Source organism: Macrobrachium rosenbergii, chromosome 36, assembly GCF_040412425.1.
Source record: "Macrobrachium rosenbergii isolate ZJJX-2024 chromosome 36, ASM4041242v1, whole genome shotgun sequence".
Lineage (NCBI taxonomy): Eukaryota > Metazoa > Arthropoda > Malacostraca > Decapoda > Palaemonidae > Macrobrachium > Macrobrachium rosenbergii.
In genome coordinates, this window is record NC_089776.1 from 14,001,174 (window position 1) to 14,017,917 (window position 16,744).

The 16,744-nt window shown below is 35.5% G+C and overlaps 2 protein-coding genes across 4 annotated transcripts in view; one reads left to right on the forward strand and one right to left on the reverse strand.

Annotated features, from left to right (window-relative positions):
• Window positions 1–16,384, reverse strand: part of Snx21 (Sorting nexin 21) — a 28,931-nt gene extending 12,547 nt beyond the window's left edge. Inside the window, exons 1-2 of one of the 2 annotated variants that reach the window (XM_067134637.1) lie at window positions 3,028–3,161; window positions 959–1,114 (exon numbers count right to left, since the gene is read on the reverse strand). In XM_067134637.1, coding sequence (XP_066990738.1) covers window positions 959–1,109 — 151 coding nt within the window. In that variant the 5' untranslated portion in view covers window positions 1,110–1,114; window positions 3,028–3,161. Of the gene's footprint in view, window positions 1–958; window positions 1,115–3,027; window positions 3,162–16,241 lie in introns of those variants that run through there. The other variant, XM_067134639.1, reaches the window with a different exon arrangement.
• Window positions 3,497–16,744, forward strand: part of LOC136856645 (UTP--glucose-1-phosphate uridylyltransferase-like) — a 63,768-nt gene continuing 50,520 nt past the window's right edge. Inside the window, exon 1 of one of the 2 annotated variants that reach the window (XM_067134636.1) lies at window positions 3,497–3,602. Coding sequence is in view for 1 of the 2 variants with exons in the window: in XM_067134632.1 (XP_066990733.1) it covers window positions 6,223–6,249 (27 nt within the window). In the remaining variant the exon portion in view is untranslated. Of the gene's footprint in view, window positions 3,603–6,081; window positions 6,250–16,744 lie in introns of those variants that run through there. The other variant, XM_067134632.1, reaches the window with a different exon arrangement.

Consider the following 16,744-nt stretch of genomic DNA (forward strand, 5'->3'; position numbering starts at 1 on the left):
ACAGCATCAGGTGAGTCCCATTGTTACTGTGAATTTAATTTCTGTGATTCCAAAACTCTATTATTTTGTAGTTTACCGTGTAGTTGCTCACAGCTGATACATAATGAAAGTGGTTACAATATTACAATTACATACATATCTTGTAAAAGGTGACCAGTGGATTTCAAACATATAATGAAAGTGTTTCTGGTTCTTGGTTGGATGTCATCAAGTTACTCTCAGAGAAATTTTATTACACTTGGGGTTTTCTTTAGGAAATATTTGTATAAGTTTCCTTATAGTACAATACCCTGTATTAGGAATTATGAGCATTGGCTGTTCCAGCAGAAGAAAGTGTGTACAGTATTGCACAAAGTGGCAAGCCTATGTTGTTCCAGAAATTTGTGTGACACATTTACAAGAACTTAACCCTTAAGGGGAAAAAGATCATGTCAACTAAACAAGGAAACGCAACTAGAAAACAATAAAATTATATGCCATGAAAAACAGCACAATGAGCGGGGGAATAATGAAGAGCACTCACTACTACATCTCATCTTTCCACAAACACAACAGTACTGATGGCTCCCCAAATGAAAAATGGTTTCCCCTAACATAAAATCACTTCACTTGCTCAAAAGTTAGGAATTAGCCTTCTTTTTCAGACCTATCAGAGGTCAAAATAAACTGTAAAATAAAAGATTTAATATATGAACGCTACAAAATTACTTTTTCACATAAGCACATAGTTACATGATGATTAGGGAACACTTTTCATATCTGTTTAAGAACATGTTTCCAGTATGCTCTTATTCCAATTACTGATATTTAAGTTTACTGTATACCTGTACAGTACTCACAAAAAAATAGAAGTAAGCATTGCATTTTCCTCTTCCTTCTGATATCTAAGACACTCAGGAAAATAAAATCTTTTAAGAAGTGACACTAACCTCGTCATGACATCATACTAATACAGTACCTTGGTTACTAATAGATGCAATCTCATCCAGGGAAGAATCAGAATCTAAAGTAAATGATGGCGACACACTACGGCCACTACCAGGGCTCTGTGGGTGAAGGAGAGACACCTCCTCTTCTTCAAGAGTACTAATGTCGTCATCTGTATCCATTCCCACTGAAAGAGGCCAGATGATAACACAGTATTCATTAAACTCACACAAACTGGCTTAAGAAATAAAATATACAAAGTATAACAGTATGTTTCAAGCCTCTTACTTTTACTTCTGCCTTAACACCCAGTTAAGGCAGAGGAACCCCCACTGAAGGGTACCACTTACAAGTTGCTCTGTGTGGCATTCTCTATAAGATATCCTGAAAAGATGAAACGCTGCAGTGACTGTATGGTGTTGCACGACAGCTGAGTTAATTCACTTTAATTAGGACTGTAGACCTACTCAGCAGGTTATGTGAAAATACTGATTTTGTTGTGGAAATGAATTATTCAGGCATCACTCAAATGCATATTTTTGTCATTTAAAAATCTTGGGGATTTTTTTAAGGATTTTATGGTTATCTGCATAGAGTGATGCAGTCAAGTACCCAAAGGGTTGACCTGTAAGCCTATAAAGAATATTATGATGAGAGACGATTGCAACTATAATATTATGTTTTCTTATCCTGATACAAAAAAGTATTCACACAACCCGATTAACTGTATACAGTATATGCCTAAACTTGCTTGTCATGGCTCCTAGATTTTGCTCCAAAAGGAAAAAGGGTATTATTTTAATTTATACCATTATTACATTTTGGACTTGAAAATATTGTTATCGTATGTTTTAATGTATGCTTTGAAAATTTCTGACATTCAGTTTATTTGCAAATGAGGTCTTTCAGAGATAGTGGACCCCACCCTTATATCCTAGAATTTGGGGGGCCAACAAGTGGGAAAGTGGGGTTTTTGGATGGGTGAAAACAAATTATCAATGGGATTAAGGTCCTTGCATTTCACAAGGATCTTAATCCCATTGATAATTCTCATTCAGATTAAGGTAAGCTTATGGAATGTTTTCAAACCAATGTCGTGCACTAGAATTAGGACCTGGTACCCTAGGCAAGATTAAGGTTAGGTGTGGTTGGTTGGTCATTTGCAAATGAAAAGAACATCAAACATTCCCAGCACACAAAAACATACAAAAATAATATTCTCAAGTTGAAAATGCAATAATGGCTTAAAGTACTGTAAAACTTTACCAGAAAAGAACTTTTTCGCAATGTCAGCCCAACCTGGACCCTCAAGCAAGTATCACCCAGTTATTCTTATGTATTTCAAGTGTATTTAATTCTTTCTCTTAGTGCTAACCACTCCTTTCATTCTACCAGATGTTCTTTACCCATATTCTACAGTTTCCCTCATTCCTTCCCCCCCATTTTAGGAGGAAGGTATGGGTTAAAATAGCCCATGATTCATGTTCTAGATAGGAAATTAGGAATGGAATATAAAATTTAGGGGCCAAAGGCCAAGTGCTGGAACCTATGATGAGGTCATTCAGCTGCAAAGGATAGTAATAATGCATACTGTGGACCTATGATGATAGGTCATTCAGCTGCAAAGGATAGTAAATAATAAAAGCATACTAATAGTGCATCGACACTTTCAACATAAAATATAGGTTTTTCTGTTGTATTATGATGTGCAATGATTTTGACGGCACTTGTCAGAATACTGCCCCATACTGGTTTACTGATTACAGTTTTGTAAGCTGGATGGAATTAATTGGTCATACAATTAGAATTCTTCCGATATTAAATAATAAAGCTTATTAAGCTACTAGTAATAATCATTAAATCATTAAAGGCAATTCAAGTTATTTAATTCGATACTGGGGAGAAACCCAGGTAATACATACATGTTAGTATAAGTAATAAAACATACTGTTATGACCCATATTAACCTACGTCAACCCGACCTAACCTAAGCCATTGATTGTCTCCGATCAGTAATATTATATTAAACTATTCTATATAGAATATTAAGCCATTATATCACCTTTTTGTAATTTAATGAAATACCATTTACTCACTCACCGATGACCTGTCTAGGAGATCAGTTTTAATGGAGATTCGTAGTGAAATGACAGTTCAAAGTAAACAAATAATGGCAGTAGCAGAAGAAAAAGTGAACTTCAGATGGTAGAATTAAATACTTAAGGTAGTGTCTCGTAATTCTTGCAGAGAATACTGTTTTGAATGCGTATTTCTTACTGTATTTTTGTCTTTAGTATTTTCAAGTATATTTTATATCGATACAAATTGTTTCATTGTTGTAATGTAGTAAAATGCACTTATAAAGAATGAAATGAGGTCTGAATAATGTTTGAAGTGCGCATATCTTTCTGTATTTGTGCCTTTATTTTATTAATTATAATCGTTCTATCAATAAAAATTATTTAATTGTAGTAATGAAAGAAAATATACTTATAAAGTATGTATACAATGAGCAATGAAGTAATACTAATGAGCTCTAGCTAGGCGTAGTGGAATTTACCTCTGTTTACTATATTTTTATTACTCGCTTAATATCGATTATGGATTTTACTATAAGTTATTCATTAACTGTGTCTAAGCTGATTTTACCGAATTAGTACATTAAACATCACAAAGTAAGTAAAGCCGAATCGGCGTTACTAAAAGCAGTATTTTTTGTGGTAAATAGAGTTACTGGAAGGTAAAGCATCTCAATTTTATAAAGCATCAGTCGACAAAAAGGAAAAAAAAAGTTTTCGTGGTAAATGCTTGGGGAAAACAACAGTAAAACTATATTTATTCATCGTTTTCTACAAAGCATATTTGTTTTGATCAGCTATGTAGCGTATCTACAAACTTGCCAAATAACTTCATCCAGAATATAGGCCTACAGTAGTACTATTCGGATATGGCGAAGCAAAGTTTCATAAAATAACGCTTAGCGATTTTCGCGGTCTCTGTTTGTTAAGATAATTCAAAGTAATATAATTATTTATTAACTTGGGTCAGTAACTAATAATGAATGCGTAATCAAGCGTTGTATAAATGCGTGGGATGGGTAAGGTGATTTAAGAATGCATAAGTAATTAGAGAGAGAGAGAGAGAGAGAGAGAGAGAGAGAGAGAGAGAGAGAGAGAGAGAGAGAGAGAGAGAGAGAGAATATCTTCTAGTTTGTATCAATACCTAATTTTTGTGAAGCTAAAAAAATTGAGCATTCGCTGATCATGTCACTAGGACATTGGTAGGATCAGTGGCATAAAGGGTATGGCAACAATGCATTACTTCTGCTGCCCAAGAATTAATATGTTTGTTCTTCCGGCGCAGTGGAATAGACATACATACAATCTCATCGTTTTTATATATGTTTTTAATTATCATCGTCGCAGAGTTGTCATTAAACAAATGAATGAATTTGAAACAGTTTTCTCTCCCTGTACAGTATATCGTAGGCTTAATAATCCTGCCAATGGAAACATTGACTTCATCCTTGAATTTATTTTTACAGCATCATGCTAACAATCAGCGTGGGATATAAATGAACCGCAGTTGCTATCCCAAATGCCCTGCCTTGGAAACAAAACGTAACGGAGGTTTACGTCGCAGTTGTACCCAGCTGACAAACAAACAAAAATTATTGAAGTTGCGGCTACAAGGTTAGCCGCGCCTCCCGTAGCGAGAAGCTGATTGGTCCTTCTGAGACGCTTTCATGCCACTGTCGTCTGATACCAAGTAAAAATGCAGTGGCGTGTGTGTGTGGCTTAGAAACAACTCTCTCTCTCTCTCTCTCTCTCTCTCTCTCTCTCTCTCTCTCTCTCTCTCTCTCTCTCTCTCTCTCTCTCTCTCTGTATTGCTACACATATGAATCATGTTAAGACAACAAAACTGCAATATATCTGAAAGAATATGTTGTTCAAATTAAAGTTGGATGAAGACTGACAGGTGTCAGACGGGAGAAAAGATTGATTAAAGATACCATGGAGGAAATTCGGAAATTTCCAAATGAACTTGCCTGCTGCAGTTGTTGCTGTGGAAGTTTATATATATATATATATATATATATATATATATATATATATATATATATATATATATATATATATATATATATATATATATATATATATATATATATATATATATATATATATAATAATATATATATATATATATATATATATATATATATATACTGAAGCAAAATACTTGATAGTCATAATGTGTATTCTTAAGTCTATCTCGATTCGAAATTCGTTGGTAAGCCATTCCAAAACCGTGTTTATATTAATTCCCTCTCCACGAGTATTATGCTAACGACAATCAGATGAAATATAGGTAGAAATTACCTACTAGGAGTTTATCTTGGCTACAACGAAATTATGGAATAGTTTGTCTAACGCAGCTGTGGAATCTTCTGATATCTAAGAGTTTAAGCGAGGCGCAAATTCATTCCTGCTCTCCGCTGCTGACGCCTCCTGAACTTCAGGTGTATCGGTTTTACTTTCTATTCTCCCGTGTTTCTTTACTCATTCATCACCATTTCCTTCACGTTTCGGGGCAGTGCCGTCAGTGTACCTCATGCGGTGCAATGTAGGCATGACTTGAGGTTCTTTGCAGCGTTCCTTCGGCCGCTAGCTGCAACCCCTTTCCTTCCTTTTGCTGTACCTCCTTTCATATTCTTCTTCTTCCTTTTCCTATAGTGTCTCTCTTTCTTTGCAGGCGGATTTCCCTTTGGAGCTCTCTTTGGTTTTATAAAAGTCTGTTGACTCAAGAAAGACAGTTTTTACTTGCTTTTGGAAAGTATGACGTCACTAAAAGATTTAAAGAGAAAGAAAGACGCTTCTGCTTGTTGTTGAAAGTGATGGATTTTATTAAAGAGAAAGAAAGTTCCCCCATATTTACTTATTTATCTCCTATTCCTGTCTCTTGTCTCTTTCTACGTGCTAATTTACCTTTGGAGCCCTCTTGGGTTTATACAGTATATAAGTCTTTTAACACTGTCCATATGGGCTTTCAGCTGAAGATTTTATCAAGGAAAATTTCTTCAACCAGCGTATGGAAAGTGACGTCACATGAAAAGGCTATTAAAGGGTCCCGCTCGATCCAGGATGTGGCAACAATGACGTCACAATCAGCTGGTCGTGTGTCCCCCCTCTCCCAAACCCCCCGAAGAAGGATCACAGTGTCTTTGGGGAGGAACCAGTTCTCTTTTACCGTGGTGTATTGTGTCCCGACATAGCTTTGAATTTCGGCTCCGCGATGTCGACACCCGCACAGAAACGCCAGGTAATGTGGATAACGCCTCCGTTTGTGCGTGACACGAATGAAATGAGATTTTATGACGTCGGGTCGTCATTCGTCCGTCAAAATAGGTGCCATGTGTACCAGAGTCGTCCTCCTGACGGAGAGCAGACGACGCGTTTTGAATTATCCGTCATAAAGTCTCTTTAAACACCCTTTTAATTTAATATCTCCCTCTCTCTTTTGAATTATAAATTAGTCTATTGCATTTAACTGACGTTTTTTTATTAAACTTACGGAATAAAGGCTAAATTATCTATTAAAAACCGACGCGTTTTCAATGATCCGTCATAAAATCGCGGTCTACTCATTTTTAATCTTATATCCCCGTCTTTCCTTCACTTTAGATTACACTTTTATGTATGATTGGCTTTTGTTAATCATCTTACGAAATGAAGGCTAAATTTATCAATTAAAAGCCCTTTTAAGTGAGTTTGACCTTTGTCCTGCCTAGGATAAGTGAGAACGTTTGTCAAGGACGGTTATAGGTCACTCAATGACGTGACCTTAAAGGTTAAAGATATTTGGTCAGAAATGGGTCAAGAGAGTTTTATGCCCATTTTCTATCACTGGTAACTGGAATTGATCTCTTATTTTGCTGGGGCGTATTTTATATAGGGGGCTAGGCTAGCTAATTCATGCAAATAGGATTTTTAATAGGTCTGTACTTATCCCATGTCATCACTCTCGGGCTGGTAAAATGTCACATTAAACCATTTTCGAATTTTGGACTTGATAATTTAATTTTCCTATGTTTTAATGCGTATTTGAACATTATCACGTCCTTTAGTAATCTAATGGCTTAACCAACCATACCTAACCTAACATACAGTACCAGGTTTTTACTCTAGTATAGGATATTAGTTTGAAAATATTACATAAATTTAACTTAATCTGAATTGAGAATTATCAGTGGGATTAAGGTCCTTGTATTTCACTCATTTTATGTTTTTGCCGGATTTTAGGATTAGATGGGTCCACAATTGCTAAAGTACTTTTGATAACGAAAAAAAGTCAGAAACAGTCAAAGTATGAATTAAAACGGGAAAATCATATTTTCAATTTCAAAATGCAACAATGGTACACAGTAAAATAATACTCTCTGGTCTGCTTGAGATTATTCCAAAGCAGTTGAATGACTATATAGTGATATAGTCATCTGTATTTAGAAATAATAAATTCAGGAGCTCCCCAAAACAGATTAGAGTTCAATACACTTATCTTACCATCGCCTTAGCTCGTCAGGTGGGTTAGCCTAATCTAATTTTGTTGTGGAAATGTTTGTTGAGTTAGGAACCATGTAGGCTAGGTTGGATATGGGCATGTTGAAATGGCCTAACCTCTTGCTAAAATGGAATTCGATAGGCTAATGGGGATGGTCAAGTGTGACTTATTTTGACTTTTTTCCTTTGACGGACATAAAATTCAAGATACTGATCAAACAGGGTATTCGCTGGTTTATATCAGTAGTCAACTTAATTTGTAAATTAGCAAGTCAGTCATAACTTATTCTATTGGGCTTTGTCTTACGTAACCTGTCCTTCATTTCCATAACCCTGTTTATGATTCCTCCCCCTACTGCCTCCTGTACTTTTCACCTTGCCAATATCGCACAGGTATCCCAAGTGTGTGCATCTCAGATATTTTGTACCTTTCTCTTGCAGCTAATTTATCATCTCTTGATTTACACAATTTGATTGTTTTGTCATTCAGTTACCAAATGAAATTAGTAATTAGAATTTAAGAATTTAAATTATTTTATTTGGATGTCTTCTACTTGCCATGTGTGTAGCTAAGTATCAGCATGGCATTCTGTGATTGCAGTGAGATATCAAGATTGTGGAAGTGTTTCATCTCTTTAATATCATCTTTGGGTACTTATTCCTTCAAATGTTTCACCTTGACCATATGCAATATATTTATCAGTTGGATGTTTTCCTGTTTGAAGTATAACTGAGAACAACCAATATACATTAAGGTGTATAGTGGACTAACCATTGTCAGTGATATTGATGAATTCAAGTTTGAGAGGTTGAAATGTGTGTGTGTGTGTGTACAGTATGACACCTATAACCTGAACTGTATAGTAGCCTGCCAGTCCTAACATAACCCAAACTATGGTACCATGCCCTATCTTACTTGTCTAAGGTTATTGTAATCCTAACTAAGGGCCTGCTTTATGCTGTTAAGTAATCTTGAAATGTTTATGGGGCTCATGTTCAGTTTTGTGGTTACCTCAACCGTTCATTTGTTGGGTATTTTGTGCATTTCTGCTCCACCCAGGTGGGGTCAGATGATCTGCATAATTATTTTTTCATTGTCACCAGTCTTTTGATCCTGTTTCCGCACATTGGATGTGATTGCTGCTTAAGGGTTGGTTAAGTACATATATACTGTATCAAGTTGCTAAATGTCCATCAATTTATCATGTCTCAACTTATCAGAAGTCTTCGCTTGACAGCTACATTATCAATATGGTTTTTTGCTAGGCTAATGTTTTAGAAGTGAAGTATTTTACAAATAAAGTTCTTCAGTTGTACTGTAGGATAATTGTAAAATATGAGTTAGTTTTGATAAAAAATTGTATGAAATTACTGTTGGCACTTGGTATATTGAATGTTCCAGTGTGGGCTGTATGAGGTCTTTATTACTTATCATATATTGCTGCTTGAATGTTTCTCCATCATACACACCATCTTGCGTTTGAGGTGGCTACATAATTAGGTATCCTAATGTAGGGTACCTTTTCTTTACAATTCTTAATGCAGTGGATGTAATTGCAGTTATTTTTCACTGAAGAAAGTTTAATATAAAGTTAAGATGTCATAAAACACTAGAATACTATTCTGTTTTTAGTGATTTTGATCTAGCATCATTGTAAATGAGTTTGGAGATGGTATTTAGAATACTTGACAACTGTTCTATCCCTCAATAAAAGTTTTGGTCGTCAAGGTGTACTTCATAAGTTTCTGTTAAGGAGTACATGATAATTAAAGAACACACATTGCACAGATTTGCAGTACTTTAGCACTGACAAAATTGAGGTTATGCATGTCAGTAAGTGAACATAGCAACTGTGGTGTCCACTTGATAGATTATGACAGTTCTAGTTATGACACCTTTGTGACGTCAGGCAAAGAACGTTTTGACAACTCTTGTGACACACTTCTGACTGGCCGGGCTGTTGGGTTCTTTGGGAGATGAAACCATGTGGCCTTTGTGATGGCTAATCCATATTTATGTTTTTTTTAGGGTGGTATTATTTTTTTTTTTTTTTTTAAACAAAATAATAAGGCTGTTTTGTATTTTTTTAACACTTTGATATATACCCCACTGAATGTATCGTAAAAATCTGTTATGTCGGGGTGTAAAGGTTATTCTCATAACTGTGCCATCTTTTCCTTTTTGAGTAATCCTGAATATTTGATGTAAACTTTTGGCCAACATTGCTCTGTTAACATAAAACAAATACATTATCCATATCCACCAAAATTACCTAGAGATTAAAGGAAACAGAAAATTGTCTGTTTACTGTCAGCCTCTCTTCCTGATTTGAAAGACATCATTTTCACTGGCAAAACTAGGAACTTGTATGAATGGGATAAAAATTTGTGACCCCATAAGGGGGCAGTGCCACCAGTGCACCTCATGCAGTCCACCGTAGGGATTACTTCAGGTTCTTTGCAGAATCCCATTGACCCCTAGCTGCTACCCTTTTTATTCCTTTTACTGTACCTGCATTCATATTCTCTTTCTTCCATCTTACTTTCCTCAACCTTCTCTTGACATAGTGTAACTGCAAGGTTTTCCTCCTGTTACACCTTTAAAATCTCCTTTACTCTCGATTTTTCTTTCAGCACTGGATGGCCTCATAGGTCCCAATGCTTGGCCATTGACCTAAATTTAATATTCCAATTCCAAACACTGGGGAATTTACATTATGAACATAAGTTATTAATGGATACATTTAGTCAGAGAAGGGAGTCAGAATTATATATGTGTTTGGGTTACAACTCTTTGAAACTTTGAAGTACAGTACATTTATCTTGAAGTACAGTATATTGAACTATTTGCCATGAATTTGGTAGGCTAAACTTTATATATAACTAAAGTAATTCACAGTCATGTTTTTGATATACAGGCAGTGACTTAATTTGCCAGGTTACAGTACACTTAACACCTAATGAACGTCAAAAAACTATATCCCCTCAGATTTGTATTTGGTTCAAGAACAATCATTTGTTATTTTCCAATATAGGTTAGAAAACAACAAAAGTTTAAGCGACAGACAATGAGATTCAATTCTCGATGTGTAGATTAAGAGCTACTGAACCATAGCAAGATAAGGGAAATTTAGGTACCATGGGTTCATAAATAATTTTGACCAGTTATGTGGAAGTTTCAGGAACAGGAAAAATTTAATATAGGCTCATACATTCGCACTTTCAGTAGTCATTGTCTCGAGTGCACTGGTAAATTTGTAAGGCCCTTTGCTAAGTTTTTCTTATACAACAAAGAATTAGGATATTTAATGGTTTTTAAATCTCATTTTTTCTTATTCGATAATGGAATATCTTATAGGTCCATACATTTGCACTTTAAATAGCCTTTGTCTTGAGTGACCATTAAGTTTGTAAAGCCCAGATCTAACTTTTTTCTTGTACAAAACAGAATTAGGATGGCTAATATTCCCATCCTTTCTTATTTGGTAATTGAATATCCTGTAGAGTTATTTGGTATATGACAACAGAACTACTGTGAAGCTGTGGTAGACCCTACACCAAATGCCATGTGGTCTGAAGGCACATATGAGATATGCCTAGAAAGATTAGGATTGCTTATTGTCTTTTGATTTAAATGTTATTGATTGATGCAACATTCATGAAGACAAGAAGGTAACTAAGCAATGATATACAACCCTCACTATTGTTTGCATTAGTTAGGAAAGATACAGTAGTAGCAGAACAGAATTGCTGACAATATTACCTGGTCAGGCCAAAATCTATCACACACTATACACCCCTGTAGTACAATATGGATTATACTTGCTTGCGAACAGCTTATTTGATTGAGGTAAGCTGCAAGTTCAAAGCATTGCTTTTTGAAATTCAGATTCAAATGGAGTGTACACCCAAGACCAAACAGCATGTTTCTTACTGACTGTTTAACTTTTTGGAATTCACAAACAAAAACACTGCAAAATCTATGTTTTTTTTTTTTTTTTTGTATTATAGTATTCTCTTCTCATAGTGGTGCAAATTAAGGCAATGTTCCTTTTAAAAAATTCTTAGATTTAATAGCATATGTTAATTCTTAGAATCCTTAACATAAATTTTTTAAATGAATCTTACCTCTCCATTATATACCTTTTACTTCCTCGCCAGTGGTAGTAAAAGTTATATAATGGAGAGGTAAGTATTTAAAAAAGTAATTCTTAAATCAAGTATTTACTCTATATTTATAGTTTATGCATACAGTATAATTTATTTGTTACTTGGGACCCTTCCTTTTTTTATCATCTTACCTCTGGTAAATTATTGTCTTTTGTTTGTTTTAAGTCTATGTAAAATCTGTTGGATAATCTTTGTTTCCTATTACCGATTTATAACCTATACACTGATGAGGATATATTTACCTCGGCTCCATAATTTCTGTTCAGTTAATGGGTCAAGTGGCATTAGTCGTAATTGTCTCGTAAGGGTTAGGGTTTGGGGTGTCGTGGTAACAGTGAATGTCTGATGAAAGAGTTTTCTATCCCAGACTGAAGATTTCTGACAATAGACTATAAGTAAGGATAATTATTACAATTGTTAAACTAAAGTACTGTATACAGTACTTGCATGAAACCACATTATTTGATTGGTGGTACTTTCTGTGACTGTGTTTAACCTGATTTCAAAGAAACTTTTCACTGGGGACTGAAGGCATAGGTTATTGCACAAGCACAAGAGCAGTAAAGAATTTTAATAATTACACCGCTATCACAGTTGACACACGAGAGACAGGCTGATGGTTTCATTTTGAAGATTACAGTACACAAATGTACAGAGGCAGCGTTATGAAGACCTATCACAGCACAGTCATAATACATGCCAAGATATATAGCAATTATACTTGAGCTGGTTCAAGACTCAATACTGTACATTGCATGCAAAGGTTACTGATGCTTGCACAGTAATCACAGATGAAATGTTCAAGAAAATTAGGCAGCATAATGATGGTAGCTAATACACACAGCACAATTGCACAGTAACAATAGTTTAAGAAGTTATTTAGGGAAAAAAATTGACAGTGCATATTCAGACTAAACACACATGGTAGTGAAGCCAATGACGATGTGTTACACACCACAGACAGCAGACAAAGATGATTAACAATCATTAACTTTCCTCATTCGCTCATACTTTTAATCAGCACCCACTGCTTACTTTTGTCTCACTGATGTACATTACTGCTGAACTGCACACAGTCGTTTTACTTTCAGCCATGCTAGTATGTATAAGGATGGTTCTCTTTGTACACAGATTTGGCTGATAGCAGACAGGGTCCAGTATCAGCTGACATGCTTAATTCTGGGTCATATAATGTTGGAGTCTGCTGTAAATTGGCTTTGGAAACAAGGAATATCAGCATTAGGTAAAGCAAAGTGTGAGCTCCTTACTTGAATTTATTATGTATGATGATGCACAGAGAAATATTTAGCATAATAATTGTCATTTTCCACTCGTAAACACTCACAGTCAACCAAATCCTAGGCATTCACTATGAATCCTCATCAATACACTATCCTCTCATCTACCGTACAGCAATCTCAGGTAAATTTGTCAGGCCCAAAGCACATTTTAAAGGTATTACGTAAACCTCCCTGCATGTGTTTAAAAGTATTATCTTTCAAGTCAGTTACAGTGCAAAGAATGACAAGTACCACATGTGGATTTTGCAAAAATCGTGAAGCACACATGTTTCTGCAATATGACCTTTCAAACTGAGGCTGGGTGAAACAGTGCATGAACTTTTCAGCGTCAGTAATTACGAAGGACTAAATTGCTATGTTACTGGGCACTGCCCAAAAGGAACTTGCTATAGTTATAACTTAATCCTACCTCATGTTCAAGCTTGCCATAACAAATCCTGGCACTGGTAACCTTACAAATAGTTTTCTTGGGAACTAGAAAGTATAATGGAAAAACTGATGACAGTTAGGGTCAAAGGTACTTATTGTACCATGAACTTCAACAAATACACTCAAAATTGATTTTTCTCATTCTTTAGAGAAACATTTTGTATGGACAAAGTACCTCTGGCCAAAGATGCCCAATTCAGCAAGTGCAAATGTCTTCCTTTGCAGACCTGTTTTGCCCAAGTTACAAATCGGTTGCAGATTATTTTTTTTTATTATTAATCTCTGGGTGGTAATTTACATGTGGCCAGGTTCGTCTCTTTGACCTTGTTTCCACCATGCCAAAATGTTCATGACCTCTTTCCAGTGAATATTCTTTTACAGATTCAGCATTGCATGTTTCAAGGAAATAAGTCCATCACAATTACTGGTACTGTACAGTAATGTGAGTTTCATACACTAATGTATGCTTCTTCATAGATTAATGTGTTGTTCCTACAATGAAAGATTGTGTTCTCTTTTTTATCAAACTCAGTCATCTTGATAATATGCAAAATAAAGAAAAAGGGGTCTTCCTTTAGTAGAATAATTATTTGCCTATTTCTGGTGGAAAGGGCCATATATAAGATTTTAAATATTTATAACTGTCAGAGTTTTGGTTACAGAAAGCATAAACTGTATTTAACAGGAACCTCCATCTGCATTTGGAATGTTGTACTGTATCATTATCTTTGAAGTATTCATGGGTGCCATTGACTTTGTAAATAGGAGCAAATACATCATGAGGGTCCGGTTTATTCTAAACAAAGTGATTGTAATGGATTCCTACTCTCACCTACTTTACACAACATTCGGTGTCAATTTACAGTTATGCCTGCGGAATTCTGCCTGGTTACCAGCATAACCAATGCAGTATTTGCACTTTTCTTCCACAATGTAGTTTTGTGTAAGACATCATAAAGTTGATATTGGAATCAGTTCAGTGCATCTTGGAGTTAGTCCAGCCCTAGTGGTGTCAGTTATTTATCACAGGTTTACTAAAATCTATATTAAATGTTACTTTTTTAAGTGTTACTTCAGTACCAATGACCCAAGCAGCTCCAGTTTCATTAAGCAAATACACTACTACAAGCTGTGTTTGTTAGCTCTTGATGATAAGCCTACCAGCACTGGTCACAGTCTTCATTATCATGTTCCTGGCTGACCATTATTCTAAACAAGCACAAAAGAACCAGCCTCTTTCAAAACCATTTTAGTGTTGGCCTCGAATAGCTGACCATTCAGTCTGCTTAATACTTGTTGGCACCATCCTAAACCACAGATGTGTTTGTAGATTGTTGACCAACATTTAGGCTGTGTAATTCCAGTGTTAGCTTTTGCCTTGGTATTATATATTTATTTAGTAGTTTACAGAGAAATAAATAGGTAAAATACTGTACCACTTCCATTCCAACTTTATCACATCACTATCCCAAAGGTCAATCCAGCATTCCCTTTTTTTTGTCAGCCGATCCTTCATGTTGTATGTCTTTAATTTGCATGAAGTGCATGGTGTCCAGTTATAGCTCCATTCTGATTTATGGAATGAGATGGCATTACTGGGTCACTGAATCTAGTGAAAGATTCCTTCATGGGTCTAATGAAGAACTCTTACAATAAATTAACCCTGGGGGTGCTCCTTTAGGATGGTCAAACAAGATTGGTTAAGAAATGGGATCCTATAATTATTATTTCGTGTCAGGGCAAAGAATAAATGCTACATTCAGCCACTGAAACCACTTTGTTAGTTACCAAGCCAAGTTACAAGATACTTTGCTTTGTCCTAATAAGGATGGCTTCTTATAAATACCAGCGGAATGGTCACTACCACACCCGAACTTAAACAAACTGCTGACTAGTAGATGAACTCCATATGTGGAGATTCATATATAACTATACAGAAAGTTCATTTGTAGCTCATCAAACCTGCTACACAAACTGCACTACTGTATTCACGTCTATGTTACATAGTCATGTTGGAGTCGTTCCTCTCCATTACCTCTTCTTATCCATCTGTCCAGCACTTTCTAGGTCATTCTAGGTCACTAGTAATTAATTGTTTTAAATATCCGTACTAAAATAAAAAACGTAATTCCTATGTATGTTTTTGACATACAGTAATTGTGTCCTTTCTTACGTAACACTTCATCGTCTTGAGGTGTTGATTTTTTCGATATGTTTCATGTTTTTCCAAATAAGTTTTCTCAAAAGACAACGTTCTTTCATCCTCATGAGGTTTTGATTTTTTTCCCAAAATGTTTCGTGTTTATTTCCCAATTGAAGTTTCTCTTTTTGTTATCTTTAAAAGATAACATTCGTTGATGGATTGGTGGTATTAGTCACTGTGTTGAGCGAAATATTCAGGAAATATTCACTTCAAAGAACCATTTTGATCAGAGTGTTCTCTTTATCACTTTCACAAAATGTGCAGAAGCATTATTTTTAGTTTCTGTGACTTTATTATTTAGATAGGAAAATATGTCATATTCGAAGTCTAGAAGTTTGTGGATGACGCCCGTATATGCAATGAAAGACATTGTGGTTTTTTAGCACCAACGGCTACAGTGGATTACATAGAACATATGGGCTAATTTTGTACATATATAGTTCATTGTTATTTTGACCAAAGCCAGGGGACCCATATATTCGTTCTGTTAACTCAATGGCATCATATAACCTCCTCTATGAACCTGTCTCAATGGGTACTGACCAAAAAAAATAAATAAATAAACACGAACACGTAGACTCATCTTCCATTTAAAATTATTTAGAGATTATATTTCCGTGAAGAACTATTTTAATACACCCACGAGCTTACCTGTCCGTCAATGTACGTGTGAATATTATGTCCGTCTCGTCCATAGTCACCTTCAGAGTGGTGGATTCGTGCTCAGACTGATGTGGCCAATGCCGTGCCGTGCACGGATTGTGCCAAGATTCACCCAGCCACCCCTCATACCTGTAGAGAGAGAGAGAGAGAGAGAGAAATTATTACTCTGGGGCGGACGTAGACGAGTCATGGTATGGTTTAAAATAACACAGTATTGCTCCGCCTGTCAGTTCGTATCGACACGTAACACCTGTTTTATTTATTTATTTTTAATTACACCTTTCCTCAGGTGAGGACCTAAGGATGATTTTGGTTGTCAACGGTTGAAGTTCTTTCCATATATCATTATATACTTTGTCCTTTTGTTTATAATCATATACTTTGCCCCGTTTAGTTAAAAGGGACGCGCGTATGTCTTTTTATCGTGCTTGACATTGTTAGAAAATAAACGTGTAACTGTAAAAAGTTGATTATCTCTCTCTCTCTCTCTC